This window comes from Melozone crissalis, unplaced genomic scaffold (assembly GCF_028551555.1).
Source record: "Melozone crissalis strain CALT ecotype California unplaced genomic scaffold, PUWL_Pcris_2 ptg000006l_1, whole genome shotgun sequence".
NCBI classification, from domain to species: Eukaryota; Metazoa; Chordata; class Aves; order Passeriformes; family Passerellidae; genus Melozone; species Melozone crissalis.
Genome location: NW_026535784.1, coordinates 56,326,423 through 56,344,705, shown reverse-complemented (window position 1 = coordinate 56,344,705; position 18,283 = coordinate 56,326,423). Strand labels below are relative to the sequence as shown.

The 18,283-nt window shown below is 49.6% G+C and overlaps 1 protein-coding gene across 2 annotated transcripts; it reads left to right on the top strand.

The window, feature by feature from the left end:
- Positions 1 to 422: 422 nt before the first annotated feature.
- On the top strand, positions 423 to 16,862 carry SCARB2 (scavenger receptor class B member 2). Of its 2 annotated transcripts, XM_054295802.1 has the most exons (13): positions 423 to 604; positions 5,341 to 5,498; positions 8,767 to 8,914; positions 9,901 to 10,089; positions 10,700 to 10,791; positions 11,036 to 11,155; positions 11,942 to 12,120; positions 12,285 to 12,403; positions 13,047 to 13,120; positions 13,905 to 13,956; positions 14,539 to 14,697; positions 14,851 to 14,921; positions 15,957 to 16,862. In XM_054295802.1, exons 1-12 carry the CDS (start codon positions 488 to 490, stop codon positions 14,878 to 14,880), a joined length of 1,437 nt encoding a protein of 478 aa, XP_054151777.1. In that variant the 5' UTR covers positions 423 to 487; the 3' UTR covers positions 14,881 to 14,921; positions 15,957 to 16,862. The 2 variants fall into 2 exon arrangements, with proteins under 2 accessions (XP_054151777.1, XP_054151775.1); XM_054295800.1 differs by lacking the exon at positions 14,851 to 14,921.
- Positions 16,863 to 18,283: the final 1,421 nt, after the last annotated feature.

Here is an 18,283-nt window from a genome sequence, read left to right as displayed (position 1 = left end):
ATTGATTTTTTTCAAGAGCGGTTTAACCTAGTTAAACAACTGAACTGCACTGAAGTGTGGCAGAACCCGCTCCCCGCCATGCCTAATTCAGTCTGAAGGGAGCGTGAAGCGCCTCTAAGCTTTGCCGCATTAACCTCGCTGTGGAATTGCTCCGCTTGTTTTGCAGAGCGCCCTTTGGCGCTGCCCGCCGCACCGAGCGGGGCGCTCCAGCACCGCCATCCCCAGCGGGCAGGAGCCTTCCGGCTGTGCCAGGAGTCCTTGCGGGCAGGAACCGGCCCCGTTTCTTTGGGATACGCTGTCCCGGCCCCGGCGAGCCGGGAGAGCATCCCCCGGGACAGCAGAGCACCCCCGGCCGAGCGGCGCCGAGGGCGGGGAGCGGCGGCTGCTCCCGGCGCTGGCGGGCGGGGCCCGCGGTCCGCCCGCCCCTGGAGCCCGAGCCCGGCGGATCCCCGGCGCTCCCTGCTCGGCAGCGGCGGCGACAGCAGCCATGAAGTCGCTGTGTCTGGTCACCGTGGGGGTCCTGGCCATGACGCTGCTCATCGCCAGCATCTCGCTGCTGGTCGCGCACGTCTTCCAGACAGTGGTGGACCTGCAGGTGAAGCAGGTAAAAGCATTGCCGCGTTGCCGGCTGGGTTATTCCTTCTCAAAATAGCCGAGGGAGGGAGGGGGCTGGCTGCCTCCTTGCAGCGGTGGTGAGTGAGTGGGCAGGAGCATCCCTGGGCCGTGGACCCCCCCTGCCCAGCACCACCCGGCTGGGTTGGGGCTCAGAATGGAGCTCAGGCTGCACTGGTCCCTGGGCTGAGTAAAAATCGGGTGAGGATGGGGTTAAAATGTCTCTTCTTGAGGCAGCTGCTGACTGTGGGGCAGCAGCTGTAGCAAGGAGTCCTCTCCAGAGCAGCAGTGCCTGAGAGGAGCAGGGGGCGCCTGAAGCACCTCTTCTTTTTGACATCTCTATCATAAATTGCTTGCAGCTTTCATACCTGTTCTGCTGCTCCATTCACGGGTGCCTCTGGAGCAGGGCCAGAGGTGCTGTGGGCTGGAACACGTGGTGTCTGCCAGCCTGTTCCCCAGGCTGGGTGATGGCAGCCAGGCATTTCACCGGGTTGTTCCACACTCGGGGACACCCATCCTGGTGTTGCTGGGGATGCAGAGGCCTGCACTGCTCCTGCCCTGCCTAAGCTTTTGTTTCTCTCCCAGAGTGGCTCTGTGCATTTATGCAGTGGCCCAGTGGGAAGGGTCAGCTGTGTTAGTAACTCTCTTGGAATTCCTTTGTAATGAACAATTATTTATCTATCTGAGGAATATTATCTTAGCTCTTATTCTGACAGAGAAGCCAGGAACGCTAACCCATGAAGGGATTTGTCCAGAGCTGTTGTCTAAGTGGTGACCAGATTATCTGTGATCTCCTAACCTACTGTTCTTTCCTCTGGGCTGTTGACAGGGAGCATTTCCTACCATAGAAACTGCATTGCCACAAATCGGTTTGGTTTAGGTTGGCACTGAGCTTACAGCAGGTTGTGCCACTTGGAATCACAGCTCCATGCCCCTGATCTTGGCTCTCCTTGGGAAGGAGTCTGCCCTCCCCTGCATCCCAGAAGTTCTGCTTCCAAGTGTTCTCGCTGCTGTTATCGGGGTGGGAGCAGTGCTTTGGAGCAGGACTGTCGGGAATTAGGCGTGATCCTCCTTACACGCATTATCTCCGGCCGCCTGCTCCTTCCTCGCAGCAACTTATGTAAGAGCCGCTTGCTGTTCGCTCAGCAGGCTTGCAGTCATGCAGGATAAAGTTTCCAGAGCTCAGGCCTTTCTTTGCTGCCTGCTGCTCTCCAGCCCGTGCTGGCACACATCTGGATTGCAGGGAATGCGCTGCCCGGCTCCCTGCCAGGGGTGCCAGCTCCCCGGTGCGCCTTCTGCAGCAGCCACACCCCCAGGCTGTGGAAGCACAGCTTTCAGCCCCACAGCACGCTGCTCCCTGTCACTCTGCTGAGCTGGCTGCTCTCCACATTTGCTTCATCCCACGTGAGCTTCCCCTCATTTGTGTGTAGTTGGGAAAGCTGCTGTCTCTTGTGTAACCGCATGTGTAGCTTAGAAAATCTTGTGCAAATAGACAAATCTAAATTTGCCTTTGGAATGGGCAAGACCTGAGCTTTTGCAAGGAGTCCCTGTTCCTTTGAGGGTTTTCCAGGCGTCCTGGAGCAGGGCTGTCTTTGCAGTCTCAAGTGCAGCTGGAGTGGAGAGCCGTTTTGGAGCAGCTGAAGCACCTGTGTCTTCACAGCCAGCACCTGGGAACGGCTGAGGATGGCTCTGCTTTCACTGGGGGTTGTGTGCAGCAGCCTTTCCAGCCAATGGCAGGGTCTGGGATACAGAGAAGGTGTGGGAAGAGTGGGAATCCAGCCTGCTGTCAGACTTCACATCCCCTTGGAAATCAGTGGGCAGATGTGTTGTGACAAGAACGCTGGCAGCACTTTTCCCAGAAGACATTCAAATCTCATCAACTTATTCTTTGTTTGCAATTTTTTTAAATTTCTGTGAACTAAACGTGCTATCCCAAGCAGAATTCCAAAACCTGTTTGTTATCAGGGCCTAGCACCTGAAACTCTAGAGAGTCATGGGAAAAATCAGTAATGAACAAGGATGAATCTTCCCCAGGAGAAAGGCATTCCAGCTGCCAGTGGTGTTGCTTTGTGCTCTCTGATGGAGAGATGCTGATGTATTTATTGCCATAGGTGTGCAGATTGAGAATACAACCTAATATTATATACATTTATATATATATGTGTATATATATGCACACACACAATCAATCTTGGAGCTACGCTCCTCATTTCAGACTTGGAAATCAGTCAGTCCTTTGGCCCAGGTGTTTCCTTCACACCACATCCCTTAGGCTGAGAATTTTAGAAAACACTCTTCACACCCCTTGAAATTCCACTGGACTTGTCACCAGCCATCTCTTGAGCTGAGTTGGCTGGAATATTTCAGGCCCAAAAGGATGAGGAAGATGTTTTCTCCTTTGATTTAGCTGATGTGTTGATAATTTTTTGCTGTTGTTTAATGCAAAACACTGGAGCTCTCAGGAGAGTTTAGTATGAAGGCCTAGCTGAAGGATCCATTGGGAGGCTCCTTTGGGGCAGGCCATTCCCAGAGAGTCTGTTCGTGCTGGTCTGAACACTTACCCCACCACCTTAACAAGGTGCAGTTAAACTCTGTCATAGATGAACGCATGAAAGTGCGTCTTTGAATTAAAATGTTTAGAGGTTCCAAGAAATAAAATGAAATAAAGGAATTAAATTTTCTGTGTAGGTTGCAGGAATGTTCAGTACCATTTCCTACTCCCACCATCACTGCCAGTAGCTGCTATATTTGGGAGGGAAAGCTCCCTATTTATTTCCTGTGTGTAAAGCACAGTCAAGGCAAGGAAACAGCAGCAAATGAGAGGGCTGTGGGTTCAGGGCTGGCTGATAAATACAGTCAGCAGGAAGGCTGCTTTGGAACACTGGAAATGAGCGTGGACTCCACTTGGAAAGGAGAAGCTCTGACGTCCTTGTAATATCCTGTGATAGACTGAAATACCCCTGGTAACATTTGGTGAAAATCAGAAGAGAAGAGCTTACCATGTTTCATTACTTGTCAGTTTTTGGGAGTCTCTCTGAATCCAGCTCGCAAGTTTGCTGTCACTGTATAATAAATAGACACTTAATTTCTGTGTGAGATGCAAATTGTGCCATGCAATCCAAGAAATAAATCTGGAATGAATATGACCAGTGAATACAGAGATGAGTCTCCTTGGCATAAATCATAAGAAATCAGGATCAAAAGCATCAGCCTGTGTAAGAAATTGTATATATGAGATGCTGATAGCTCCAGACAAATGCTCCAAGCTCCTCAAGCGTGTCTGAAACACATTAAATTTTGAGGTGCACACAGAATAAATGGGATTTAATCCTATGGGGAAAGCATGCTGCAAGTGCAAAGTGCCACCAGCTGGGCTGGCTCTCACTGCTGTTCAGCATTACTGCTGCCATGCCAAGCTCCTGCCAACAAGTTTGTCTTTGAAACAGTCTTCTTTATCTCATCCCTCAGAATTAAAGTCTACATGGAGAGAAAACAGCTCCTTAAGTGGGAAGGCCAAGAATGAGTCCTGAGGCAAGAGTGGCTGATAAGACCCCCTGAACATTGACCACAAGCTGGCATCTGTCCAGCCTGCTCTGCTTCTGAGCTTCCACTCACAATATTTCACTTGTTTTCTCAGAAGAATGAAAAGAATGAGTGTTGATGAGACCCATTTAATTGCAAATCATTCCCTCCTCCCTTTTTTCCGCCTACAGGTGATGTGGTTTTCAAGATAGAGTTTTCTTTGTGTTTACTCCCGAACATTCCCTCCGCCAGCCGGATTTCTCTGTGTGACCACTGCAGCGGTTCCAGAGTTATAACTACATGAAAAGCCTTTGTTTTGGTGGTGGATATGTTTTATAAATGGGGTGAATTTAATCCAAAATGGAACAGTAATAAAGTGAGAGATTGAGACCTCCATTGCAGAGCTCTACGTGACAGGTGTGGTTGTGACTTTCCATGTAAGGTGTGTGTACTGATAAGGGGTATCACTGAGGTAAGGGAATTAGTGTTTCATTTCCTAAGTGCTTCTGTTATAAGTAATGGTTTATAGCTTGGTTACCAAATAGACTGACACACTATGGGTCTGAAGATGCAGGTGCTGACACAGCTGTAGGAAAGAAATTAAAGACAGAGGGAGAACAATCTTTCCCCTATTCCAGGACCTTGGAAAGGCACAAATCCTAGTGTGCCTATGTGAAAGCAATTTGACATTCACAGTTTTGCTCGCAGGCCACTGAAGAATAAAGTCTGATTGCTTTGGAGACAGAATCTCACAGCTGCGTTGGACTCTGACATTCTTGGGCAAAGAAATCATCAAGGCCAGGACTCTGTTGGCCTCCCAGCACTGAGTTGTACTTTTATCTGTAATGTTGGCACGTTTTGTGGTGTCTTGCACCAGGTGGAGGTTTTTACTGATGCAGGAAAGGAGACAGGATTGCTGAGTAGTAGTTGGTCAGTCTCCCTTCTGAAAAATGCCAGGCACAATTGTCTGTGGGGAGTAGTGGAGCTACAAACCAAGCAGTGCTACCCCTGGCCTGTGGCCAGGAGAGCAGGTGCTTGGCTTGGTTGATGTTGAGTGAGCTGCTCCAAAGTAAAGCAGATTTAGAACTGGGGTCTCTCTCGAGTCTTACTGCCTGTGCTTGTTTCCAGGGCATGGAATTCCTCTCTCCTGTCAGTGCCATGCAGCATGATAGCACCAGCAGCTGATGTGCCTTTCTCTTGTTTCAGGGAACAGTCCTGAAGAATGGCACAGAAACCTTTGAGGCCTGGGAGGACCCTCCCCCCCCAGTCTACATGCAGTTCTACTTCTTCAATGTGACAAATCCTTTGGAAGTGCTCCAAGGTGCCACTCCTCTCGTGGAGGAGATAGGACCATACACCTACAGGTAAGACCTTTCAGGAGTTCCACACTCCACAAGAACTCTGCTGTGTGAGGAATCCAGAAGGCTTGGGGTCCCATTCTGGGAGAAAACCTAGGTGTTAATGTGTGAGGGGAGGTTTATCCAGGGGAGCATGGTCACAGCCCACACACACAGCACTGACACTTGCAGCTGCTTTCAGATGAGGCCAGTGACTTCTGTCAGATTTTGGGCCAAGTTTTGCTGCTGTTCTTCACTGCTGAACACAGAGGAAGTTAATGTATCCTGGCCTGCTGTCTTGTGAGCTGGATGATGTTTGGGAGGCTAGGGAGAATGGAGTGTTGCACAAAAGTGTGACTCATGCTTGCTCAGGAATTGCTTCCTAGCTGGAGTTACACCATCCCACATGGGTAAAATGTGGCCAGAAAAACACTTAGGGTGGTACTAAAAGGGTCTTCCTGAGCCAACCCTCACTGGAACACCTGTTTAGCTTTTAAACCTATCTCTCATTTTTACTGATGGATTTACTGAGGCCACATGTAATGTTAAATACTGTCCAGCTCCTAGAGCTGTCCTGTATGGCACGGAGAGATTTGACTCCCTTACAAACGAGTTTTCCTTTAGATCTGTGATGTGCTCAGCTGCCTGCAGCCATGTCAGCCAGGAGCAGGCCTGTGGCAGGAAAGGCTGTGGTCCTGGGAGTCCTGCTGTGATGGGGAACTTGTCCCCATGGCAAGAAGGTGGATTCCTGACTGTCAGCCTCACTTCTGGTCACACAGGCTCATCCAGGCTGGGCACGGGCTCAGTGCTGGAAGGAACTGCCTGTACCTAAGCTGCAAAATTATCAGAATCTCTTGGTATTTGAAAAAGGCCTGGAATGAAAACAGAAGCCTTTGTGGTAGCCTCGATTTCTGTGTTATCTCTTGCCTTTCAGTTTCCTTCTTCCCACAGCTCAGCTTCCCTTCTCCCCCTGCCTACTGTCCCTTCCCCTGTCTCCTCTGCATTCTAGACCCGTGTCTGTTTAGTCCTGGCAAACTCCATGTGGTATTTTGGCAAAATCCCTGCTATTACAGGAGCCAGTAGAGCTGGAGAAAAGATGATCCACAAGCTCTCTAGTTCTCAAGCTTTCCTTCAGGTCTGTGTAGTGTAGTGTAATGCTGGGCATCAGTCAGCAATGTGTTCAGTGTCAGGAAGATGAACAGGACCAGCTCCAGGGTTCACACAGGCTGGCATTCAGTCCTCTTTGCCAGCTTCTTTCCTTTTCCTTAGCCCTGAGTGCCTCCTGGGTGTCCCACACAGGCTGCTTTGGGAAGCTGCACCTTGTCCATGGAGGAGCTCAGCAGGGTGGGTGGGGCTGGGGCTGGGCCCTGCCCCAGGGGAGGCCCAGCCTGAGCTGCTGCTTTGCTGGGAAAGCCTTTCCCTGCATCCCATACCAAGGGCTGCCTGCAAGCAGGTCCCTGACACCAGCCCTCCCTCAGGTGTTCTTGGTGGGGACAGAGAGGGAGGGGAAGAGGCTGTACATTCCAGCTGGTTCCACAGGCCCTGTGTGGCAAAGCACTGAAGCCTCATTTAGCCTTAGCACGTGGCAGAACTCCCAAAATGCACTAATGTGAAGTGCATGGCTCTGTGTTTTTAGAAAAAAAAAGGCTGGGGAAAGGCTGGGAGTGAACTGGGCCAGACAAGCAGAGAGGAAAAAATCCAGTCAGTGACAGGGAGGGCTCCAGAGAGTCTCATTCTGCAGCTCAGACTTTTCACCAGCATACATTGTAAAGCACTTCAGGCAGATTCTGTAACAAAAACATAGTAGTGCTGGTGTTTTTAAATCCTGGAAGTTGAAGTGGCAGCATGTAAAATAAGTAATTACAAAGCTCAAGCTGCCTATCTGCCCAAGCCTGCTGAGTCCCAAAGAGCACTGGAATATTGTCTGGTCTTGCACATATTTACAACTTTTTAACTTCAACATCTTAGAGCCTTAGTAACGTCCTACTCATATCCCTCATCAGGGAGTATTATTTTCCTCTCCAGAGCTGGAGAGGTGTCTCAGATTACTCCTGGCCTATTTTAGGAAGGCATTTCACAGCTGTCCATTTCCATCCCCTCAGTTCCAGCCCTGGGGTATGAAATAGATTGCTGTCCAAGAGGGTCTTGCCAAATGTTCCTGGGTGGAGGGATGGTGAGGAGTGGTAGAGACACTTAGGGTAAGGAAGATGGGAAGTGGCTGGTTTCTGATAGCAGTAGTTTCACAGGCTTTTCCAGTTTGCTTTAGATGTGAAAGCTGAGCCAGAGTAATGCAGCCTGCTGTGAAGCTGCACTGATGGATCCAGTGCAGCCAGGACAGAATTTCAATCCAAACTGGATGCAGAACATCACAGTACATCATCTGGCAGAACGATTCTCTCTCACATCTTGTGACTTGACATTTGCCCAGGCAAATGTGAAAGTCAACAGGCTCCTGAGTCACTGCAGGCTGAGGAAACAGGAGGAGTTTCCCCTCCTGCGTGTGCCAGGCAGTGAGCAGTCTGCTGCCATTTCCCTTTTGGGGTTTGCTGGAGCAACGAGTGTGTGTCAGCAGAGCTGCAGAATCCTGGTTGGTCAAGTGCTAATGGCAATGCAAATTGACTTCTTGTCGGGCCAGCAGGTAGCATTTGATGTTCCTTGCCAATTGGACTGGTCTGTCAGCAATCCTGAGTTTTATCCTGCTGTCTGAGTGCTTAGACAGGAACAGCAGCAACCTTCCAGGTAGTGAAAAGCAAAAGTTCAGTTGAATTTCTGTTGTGCCCAGGATTCCTGCTCAAGAATTAAAGGAGAAGAACTAAAATGAGGCTTGTTCTGTGGTCGTGCCACATGTAAGCCCCATGCTCTGAAGGCAGCAGAAGGATTCTGGTGGGTTCTTGGGTTAGGCCCATGACACGCAGCCTGCGTCTTTCTGGAAGTGGATTTTGCCTGCAGCAGAGGCAAAAGTTTCATTTTCACACTGGACTTCAGGGCAATCTCATATATGGTGCCTTTAAGTCCTTCTGAGCCATCTGAAATTGTCCTTCCTTTGAGGTTTTTAAAGATGAAGCAAAAATACAAAGTGCAGTTAGCACACAGGGTGGCATTTCTGGAAGTGCCCCATGAGGTCTGACTCAGCTCATGCAGACACAGAAGGGAGTTTGTGTCAGTGAGGGAATCTGCTTCCAAAGAACTGAAAATGCCACCCTTTCGTGCTTAAAGCAGAAAAACAGCCATAAGTTAACTGTGACTAATGCTCTATTTGTTTAACTCAGTCAGAGAACAAACTCTTGTCTTTCAGGGAATACAGGCCAAGAGTCCACATCCAGTTTTTGGACAATGGAACCAAAGTGTCTGCTCTAAACCCAAAGACTTATGTATTTGAACCTGAGAAGTCAGTGGGAGACCCTGAAGTGGACCTGATCAGGACAGTAAATATCCCTGCAGTGGTGAGTTCTCTTTTGTTCCTGCTTGGAATTCATCCTGACACACTTCAGAAGGAGCAGTGTGTTGCTTCATCCTGACTCTCTGTGGTAGATGAATGTGATGGAAGAACAAGAGAGGCAGCTTGTGTCCTGGGCAGATGCTGGTCTCACTTTGGGGCTGGACTGTTGTGGGGAGGCTTATTTTGTTCTTCCCTCTCCTCACATCTCTGCAGTGCCTTCCCCTGGTGCTGCAAGATGACACACTCTCCAGGGACAGGGGGAAATCAGGCCTGCCTGATATTCCTGCCTCCAAGTCTGCTTCTTAAACCAGAAACAAAGTACAGTAGAGCAGTTCCAGACAGAGCTGAATGAAATTAAAGTAAAAAATGCACCCCCAGACTGCACTAACTAGGTGACAGAGAATCTCATGGTGATCAGAGGCAGACCATTATTTTGGTCTTATACAGGGATAGCATGAGAACAAGCAGATCCCAAGCTGTCACAGAGGCAGTCAGCCTCTACTCAAATACTTGGGGGTGTCATTCAGCCTTTGCTCTCCATCCTGGTTTAGTTTCATTTGCAGGGTTCCTTCATTTCAACTTTGTCCCCAGCATTTCCAAAAATGCCTGATTTTACGAGTGAATCCAGAAATACCCTGTATGAGTAGTAGCTAGGACTCCGCTTAATGAAAGTTGCAGACAATACAGACCCTGTGTTTTCAACTCCTCCCAGGCATCTCGTGGTGGTAAGGATTATCTCTCCTTCAGGTTTTTGGCTGTGATGTACTGTATCAGGCAGTATGAGAAGAACCACAGGTTGGTTAGCCCAGAAGGAATGCCCTCCTTTTATTATGACCTCTTTAAAGGCCTGTTGTCAGCTGGAAAGGAAATAAACGTTTGTATTTTGGTGAAATGGGTGTGCAGCAGTGGAAAGTGTCTGTGCCTGGATGCAGCTGATGGTTTGTTGCCCAGGAAATGTGACCATTGCTCCCTCATTCCCATGCCCTGCAGACTGCCATGGAGTGGACCAGGTCGACCCCTCTGCAGTTTGCCACGGAGGTGCTGCTGCTGCTGTACCAGGAGTCGCTGTTCACTATGCGCAGCGTGCACGAGCTGCTCTGGGGCTACAAGGACAGGCTGCTCTCCACCATCCACGTCCTGCACCCCGAGATCGACCCCGTCTTCGGGCTCTTCAGCAAGGTAACCCGTGGCCACACCTGCTGCTGTTGTCCCTGGGGGGTGATGGCACTGCATGGGAGGGATGGATAAGCTTTCCAAGGACAGCATCCTCCACTATTGCCTGTGCTCGCTTGAATAACATGGGCTTTGTGGGGCCACGTGTGCAAACTGCCAGAAAAATGTCCTGATTTCCTTAGTAATTGACTGAAATTGGATGTTAATTCTGTGCTGGAGCCATTCCTGGCTTGCACAGTATTTCTGGTCGTTCCATGTCATTTTGGTCTGAGGGGAGTCCTTGCTTCATGGGGATATCTGCAGTGCTGAGGTTACTTCTGTGGGGTTATTTTCTTCCTGAGGACTCTTTATTCAGGAGCAGCCCTAAAAAGGAGAAAAGGCTCATCAGGTGTTGTATTTCCTTTGTTTGTGAGGTGTAAGGATCTTTCCCAGTCACTTCCACCTCATTCCTGTTCAGGGTGGAGTTCAATGAACTGCACAGCTCTCAGGGGCAGTCCATCACTCCCAGGGTGGATTTGGAGTGGTGACAGCTTCAAGTCCTGCCACCCCATTGTAGTGAGCAGCCAGGTGCCACAGGAGGAGTGGAGCCACTGAAAGCTCCTGCATCTGTTTGCAGATGAACGGAACTGATGATGGAGAATATGTTTTCCTGAGTGGGGAGACGAACTACCTGAACTTCTCCAGGATTGTGGAGTGGAAAGGAAAAGAGTAAGTTTCTCAGCGTACTGTTGCCTCTGTCACAATCTGCCCCTTGCTTGCCTGGTGCCAGTTTAAAGAAAATGCAAGTGCAACTTAAACCCATTTCAATTACTTTTGTTGTTAGCAGAGCTGAGGCAGGAGGAATTGGCTCTGTACAGGTCTGATTCCCATTTGCCTGGGCCAGGAGCTGGCATGGCCTGACTGCTGTTAGGACATCTTTTAGCCCTTGCCCTCTTTCCTTCCCTTTCCTCAGGTCCTTGAGCTGGTGGACAACAGAGGCATGTAACATGATCAATGGCACAGATGGGACATCCTTTCACCCGCTGATCAGCAAGGATGAGAACATTTACATCTTTTCTTCAGATTTCTGCAGGTGAGGAGAAGATGGTGGCACTCAGGCTTCAAAGCAGAGTGTTTACATCCATTCCTCTCAAGGAATGTTAGGCTGGTGCTTCTCCTCCTGTGATTTCATTTAACACTCACAGTGTTCTGCATTTATTTGTGATGGGAACATGAGAGTTACAAAAAACCCTCCCAATCTGCAGTTAAGGATGTGTTATTTCAAAGTGAAGATTTATGAGGTGAAAACTTGGACAAAAACTGCAAGGACAGACTGGGCTGTAAGGCTAGTAGTGAGAGGAATGGAAGGATCTATATGAGCTTTCCTTAAGCTTCTTTCCTCCAAAGTCTTCCTCTGTGCTGTGCTTTTTCAGAGTACCCAGGCTGCCCTCTTCAGAGATTAATGACTTTATGTGATGCTGTCTGAAATGTACCAAGGAAATCTTGGCCTTTCCTTCTTTATGTAACACCTTCTGTCCCCTCTTGCTGATTTCCTATTGCATGAGGAACAAACCCAAGCTGGAATTATTTAAATCCATACAGACACATGTTAGGCTAAATTCAGAACCTGTCAGATTGTTCTGTCTTCCACAACTGTGTTCCTTTCCTGGTCCCTCCCAGGAGAGGTGCCAGCACTCACACCATGTGCAGCAGTGATGTGAGGACTGTCTGTTGTGTGCAGCAGCAGGATGCTGGGATGTGTGTTTGCTGCTCAGAGCGTGGTGGGACCACAACCTGGGGCATCAACAGGGGCACACATGCGGCTGGGCTCAGCGCTGCTGCAGCCTGACAGGCCTGGCCCTGCTCTGCTTCCCCGCAGGTCCCTGTTCCTGGTGTACGACAGCTCGGGAGCCGTGGCCGGGGTGCCCACGTTCCGCTTCGTGCCCTCCTCCATGGTGTTTGCCAACACCTCGGTGAACCCGGCCAACGCCGGCTTCTGCGTGCCCGCCGGCAACTGCCCCGGCACCGGCGTGCTCAACGTCAGCGTCTGCAAGCAGGGTACGGCCCAGCCCTGGCTGCCCCACAGCCCCTGGGGCTTGGGGGCTCCACAGGGGCCCCTTCCCCTCTCTGCAAACAGCTCAGAGCTGTGGGGTCCTCCAGGGCTTCCCCAGGTCCTGCTCAGCCTTTGGTTTTGGTGGTGACTCAGTGTTCCTGCATTCCAGGTGCTCCAATATTTCTGTCAGCTCCACATTTTTACCAGGCAGATCCAAAGTTTGTAGAGGACATACAGGGCATGCATCCCAAAAAAGAATACCATGAGACATTTCTGGACATCAATCCCGTAAGTGCAGCCTTTTTTCAAGGGTTCTGTTGGTGAATGGATCCAAGCACCTGGATTCAGGTCACCTCCTTGTGTGGTGGGTGTTGGCATAGTCCCACTGACCTCAAGGAATCTGTAGTAGTTCTGTGATGCTGGATGGAATGGGAGATCCCTTTGGGCACTTTGGGTCAGCTCTCCTGTCTCTGTCCCCACCCAGTGTCTCACACACCCCACCCACCCACTCACTGGCAGGGCAGTGTGAGAAATAGAAAAGGCCTGGAGCTGTGCAAGGGCTGCTCAGCAATCACTGAGCATCCCTGCATTACCCACACTGTTTTCATCAGGGCTCCAAAACACAGCCTGATGCCAGCTGCTGTGGAGAAAATCCATTCTCTCCCAGCTAAAACCAGTACAGCGGTGATCTCTACACCCCCACAGACAAATGTGGGTCAAGGAAAAGAGCACAGTCACGACCTGCCTGGTTTACAGAAACAGTGCTCTGACTCACCGGGCTGTTATGTGCAGCTAAAGCAGGAGGAAATTCCTGCTGCTCTCAGGCCCGGTGCAGATCCTGCTGCATGGTGTGTACCAGAACCGCATTCTCACAGTTCTTGTTCTTTCACCTTCACTGGGTTTTTTAACACTGATCTCTTTTATTCCCCAGCTGACAGGGCTCGTCTTGCAGGCAGCCAAGCGGATGCAGGTCAACGTTCACGTCCGAAAATTACCAGAATTTTTGTGAGTGCTCTCTGCTTCTGGGTGGAGTTTCATATCTAACCTGATGTTCAGCATGATTTGTTCTGCAGTGTTTTGATGGAATATGGGATGGAGAGAGCAAGTGTGAGAGAGGGAATTGCAATCAAATCTCAGTTCTAGGGGACAGTATGCTCCCATCTCACAGATCAAGCAGATTCTGTAGTTCCACCTGCAGAGTAAAGAATGCTGAATGGCAGCTACTGCTCCTGATGTTTCCTAGCACAACTTGGCTGTAATAACTACAACACAAGTATTTTATCTGCCCAGTCCCCTTGGGAGACTCAGGGGTGTCCTTCAGGCTTGTTTCGCTTGTTTCCCAGTGCCCAGAAGTAGTCACAGTAACACAGCTCCTGCCTGAGCTGAGATTCCACATGTGCCAACTGTTGGGGGATTTTTCTGCTGTGCCCATGTGGCTCGGACAATAGTTCCTGTGTTTTACAAGTAGGAGTAACCTTCAGTACATCAGCTTAGCTCAATTCCTGCTGCCTGGCACAAATCTGTCACTCAGTTACTAATGAGCCCTGGATGGATCCCTGTCTTTCACTGCCCACCAAATCCCAAAATACACCCTGCTCCCGAATCAGAATTTATCCATCTGTGAGATTGAGATTGTCCTACTCCAGCAGGGAGGTGAAAATACACAGCAAAAAGGAACAGCCCAGAGGTTTTTTAGGGACACTTTTCCTCTTTCATTGGTTTTGTATAATCTGTCTTCACAACCCTCAGGTGGAAAAGTCCAAACCCATAATTTTTTTTTCCCATGCAGTGAAACCGGCAACATCCGAACGCTGATTTTCCCAGTGATGTATATAAATGAGGTAAATAGTTTTGCTGTCTTTCCAGCATTGTGGCATGTTAATGCTTGCAGAAATACCCTCTGAGCCAGCCAGAAAAGAAAATGCTGATTTTCTTGTTTGTATAGCAATAGCTAGGAAGCTGTTGCTGTTTCTTAACTAACACCCTCCTGCTGTTTGTTGTACTGTTAATTTTAGCCTTCCCTAACGCTCTCAGTCAGACACTCCTTTTAAACTGAAGAGAGTTGGCCATGAGGAAAAGGAGTGCTCAGACAGAGGCAGGACTTCAGGAGATCACACCTTTTCCTGAGTCATCTGCTGTGAATATTCCTGTGCTGTAGTCAGATCACTGAATCAATTGATGTTAGTCCATTCCTAAACCAAAAGTTAAAAATCCCTATTTTCCTGTGAAATAGACTAGGTAATCCCTGTGCCCCCTGGAAGAATTTTAGGGAGAAAGTGTGTCAGGAAGCAGTGAAACAGTGGTGGAGAATTGTGGGAGTGTTGTTTCCCTGCCCTTCACAAAAGTGATCTTATAGAAAGCACAGAAATAAATAAAGATTTGGGGTTTTTTTTCAATTTCCTGTTCATCTCTCTCTGCTCCAGAGTGTTCTGATTGATGAAGCATCTGCCAGCAAACTCAGGCATGTCCTGCTGGAAGCCAGTGTTGTGACTGGGATCCCCTTTGTAATCATGGCTCTGGGGATTGTGTTTGGGATTGTTTTCATCGTGGTGGCTTGCAGGTCCCAGAGGATAACTGAAGAGGTAAGCAGCACTTGCATTTGACTTTGCTTGCTGTCCATCTGCCTGCATTTGATTTTTCTTTTTTCTTTTTTTTTTTTTTTGTGGTCGATTTTATCTTTTGGTGTCTTTCTGCACGTGTTTTTATCTTGTTTTTGTTGGGAATGACCTTTCTAGGGAGGGGAAGTTTTAATAGACTCAGAATAAACGCGCCAAAGCAAAGGAGCGGAGTTAATCCGAGAAGCCTGGTAAGGCAGGTCCTGTCTCTGTGCCAATTCCCTTGCCAACAGTAGTGAAATAAATCAGCCTGTCTAGAGGACCCTGAAGGATAAGATGCAAAACCTCCACCATATGTGAGGACAGATTTAGTTGGTGTCAGTGTTCTCAGCAGAAGAGCTGCATTGTGCCAGTGGGTTATTTTCCAGAATCACAATGCAAATTTGTGGTCAAAGAACAGATAAATTGCACAGACAGCAGTAGCAGCAGGAAGTATTCTCCTCTATTGTCTATTTACAAGACAGCCTGTAAATCTGTTTATGAGCACGCTGGCATGAAGGTTCCTGTCAGGGTGAAAGCTGATGCCAGCATTTCACCATAACAGGGCTCAGATGGCACCAGTGTGGAGCCTTTGGTTAGAGGAATAGCCTGGGTTCTCTAGGAGGCTGTTTTCTCCTCATAGTTGCTGTGGGCTTACTGTGCTCTCGTGTGTTTGGTGTTCCCTAAATGCTGTCTTACAACTTCCTTCTGTGCCTGGGGAAGCCCTCTGGATCAGTGGGTCCCACTGCCATCCCATCCCCATGCACTTCAGTTTCCTGTGCAGAAGACTGGTCCTTTTTCCTTTCCTTTTCTTCTGAGCCTGCCTGTGCTGTCAGCAGCTCAGTCAGGGTGTCCCAAGGCCTGTCCTGGGAATTCCTGCCCCACCCTGCATGCCCAGCTTCAAACCAGCTCTCCTGGATGTGCTGGAACACTCTGCAGGGGTCAAAGTGACAAAGGACCCCCTTCATTCTGTGCTTTTCCTGCTTTGGTTTTTCTTGCTTTTTCTGCAAGCAGAGTTCATCTAGCAGTCTGCAGCTCTTCTTGTGCTCCCTGGCTGGTTCTGGCCTTCCCTCCTGTGTCAGGGGCTACAGCTGCCACCCACCCTCTGGTGCTTCCTTTGTGCACCCTGGCTCTCTTGAGGGAATTGTCCTTAGAAGTAGGAGCTTTTCCTTTCCCTACTTGGAGGCTTCCCATGGTGGAAGGTCTCTGATGGCCATGTTTCACTTGCTGTGGTTTTGTTCTTGCAGAGCACGGAAGAAGAGAGGTCCCCACTCATCAGGACGTCTTAGTAGGTTTCATTCCCCCTGTGAGCTTGGAGAGCAAGCGATTAGAGCTGACCTAACACCAGCTGTCCCCTGTGGAGCCACGCTTGTGTCCAGCGCCACTTTTGGTGGGACAGAGGTGGAAGGGAGTCTGCACTGGCAGCCAGGGAGGAGACTTTTCTCTCAGCTACGTTCCAACTTCCAAACTCCATTTGCAAACTGCTCTGGATCCTGCTTTTCTCAGCCCTGCCCTCTGTACCCACACTGGCAGCCACAGAGGATCAGCACCGGGGGCCAGCCCGGTTCCCTATGGGAGTGACACGGGTGGCAGTGCCAATGGCAGCGGGCTCCTGGATGGCCCTGGGACAGGGACACACAGGCTGTGGGCTGGGTGCTGCTCTGTCCGTGATGTGTCCTCCCTGTCGTCACTGGTGTCCTTGCTCCTGTCACAGCACAGTGTGCAGCTGACCTGCCCCAGAGCTGCAGCTCTGCGTGGGACCGAGTCAGCGGCTAGAAGTGCTTCTCCATGCAGAGCACCTCGGTGTTCCCACTCTGCTTGCTAGCCAGGCTTTTATCCTTCGGGTGTGGGCTTTGTTCTGCAGCTTCAGGCACCACAGCTCAGCCGTGCTCCTGGGCGGCAGGAGACACAGCCGCTGGGTGGTGCTGTGGGGGTTTGCTGGGAATAATGCAGACTTGGAGTGTGTGGGATGAGAGCGCCCCTCCGTGTTATGGACAGGGTCGTGACAACTCCTGACACTTTTTTACTTGTCAAGCAGAAACTTGTGTTAAACGTCAAGGTTCCTTCCCCCCTTCCCAATTAAAAGAATATTCTCCTCGAGGAATGTTTCCATTAGGTAGTGAGCTGTGTGTTCCAAGTGTATAACTGTCTTCTAAAGAGACATGACTTGCATTGCTTGGGCTTGGTTTGGGGTCTTTTTCCTGACTGCTGCTTTGGTTCCTTCCCTGTGACGGTGGGGAGGCCCTTGAATGGATTGTGCAGAGAGCTCTGGCTGCCCCTGAATCCCTGCAAGTGTCCAAGGCCAGGCTGGATGGGGCTTGGAGCAGCCTGGGATCGTGGAAGGTGGCCCTGCCCACTGTGAAAAGCAGAACACACTGCTGAGAATTTTGAGAAGTTTAATAATAATAGGATTTAAAAAGGACCATATTTCCAGGGCTGGGGTGCTCCTGACCCACAGCCAAAGAACACCCCGGGGTATACAGACAGTGTTATCTTTATACTGTTACATCACTGAGATACACGCATATTCATGTGTTTCCTGCATTATTCAAACATTCTTGTGAACTTTATGATGTTTTGGGAACTCCTTTGTTTGACTTCACCATCCAGCTTATCTGAATGACATCCTGGTTGTCAGGTCAATATATTTTATTTCTCCTTGTGCCTCCATCCTGCTCTTTCACATCCCCTGATAAGGATTTAATGTGTGCTCCTTAAATTTAACATGGTATTCTCTAATTGTCCTCCGGTGCTCTGGTTTGTGTCAGGGTTATCTTATCTCTTGGACAGGTTGGTCAGTGCATGGCCTTACACTCTTTTTAGTTACACAAAAGCCCCTTTTTTAAACCATCTTATGTTTTGCTAAGATCTACAACACAATACATTCATCACACCATTATTTCCACGAGTGATACAGAGATATTGTATTGATTACACCACTATTTCTCTAAGCATCACAGTGCATGCTTAAGCTCATAGACTATATTTTATTAACATGCAGCTAAAAAGAGTTATCATTGATGCTATTTCTAAATACTTGTTATCACTAACAGCATGCATAGGCTAATACATAAATGCAAAAGCCAGTATTGTCTGGTCATTTTCAACACATGGAAGGGAGCAGAGCACGATGGGCTTGAAGGTGCCTTCCAGACCAAGCCCTCCTGGCATTCTGTGACAACACTGTCACCCCAAATCTTGTTTTCTGGGAATAATCCTGGGAAAATGGAAGGAAGCCGTTCCTCCTGGCTGTGGGGTGCCTGTGGGAGCCTTCACTGGGAAGGAATTGTGTCATGTCCCCGCCTGCCCGCCAGCTCCTTTAGGGGGGTCACCCAAAGGAACGGCGGCTCTGTGGTCCCGGGGTTGTGGAATCCCGGGAATGCCCGCCATCCTCACGGAAGAGCTGCTCGGCTTTATTCTTCATTTATTTCCCTTGGGACATTAAGCCTCTCCCGGCGCCCCCGTCCCGCTGCCCGCAGTGGTACAGCCCGCTGGCGCGCGCCGATTGCATCACCGCGCGTCGGCTGCGCCACCCGGAAGCGCTTCGGTGGCGGCGGAAAAGCGGCGCGTGCGG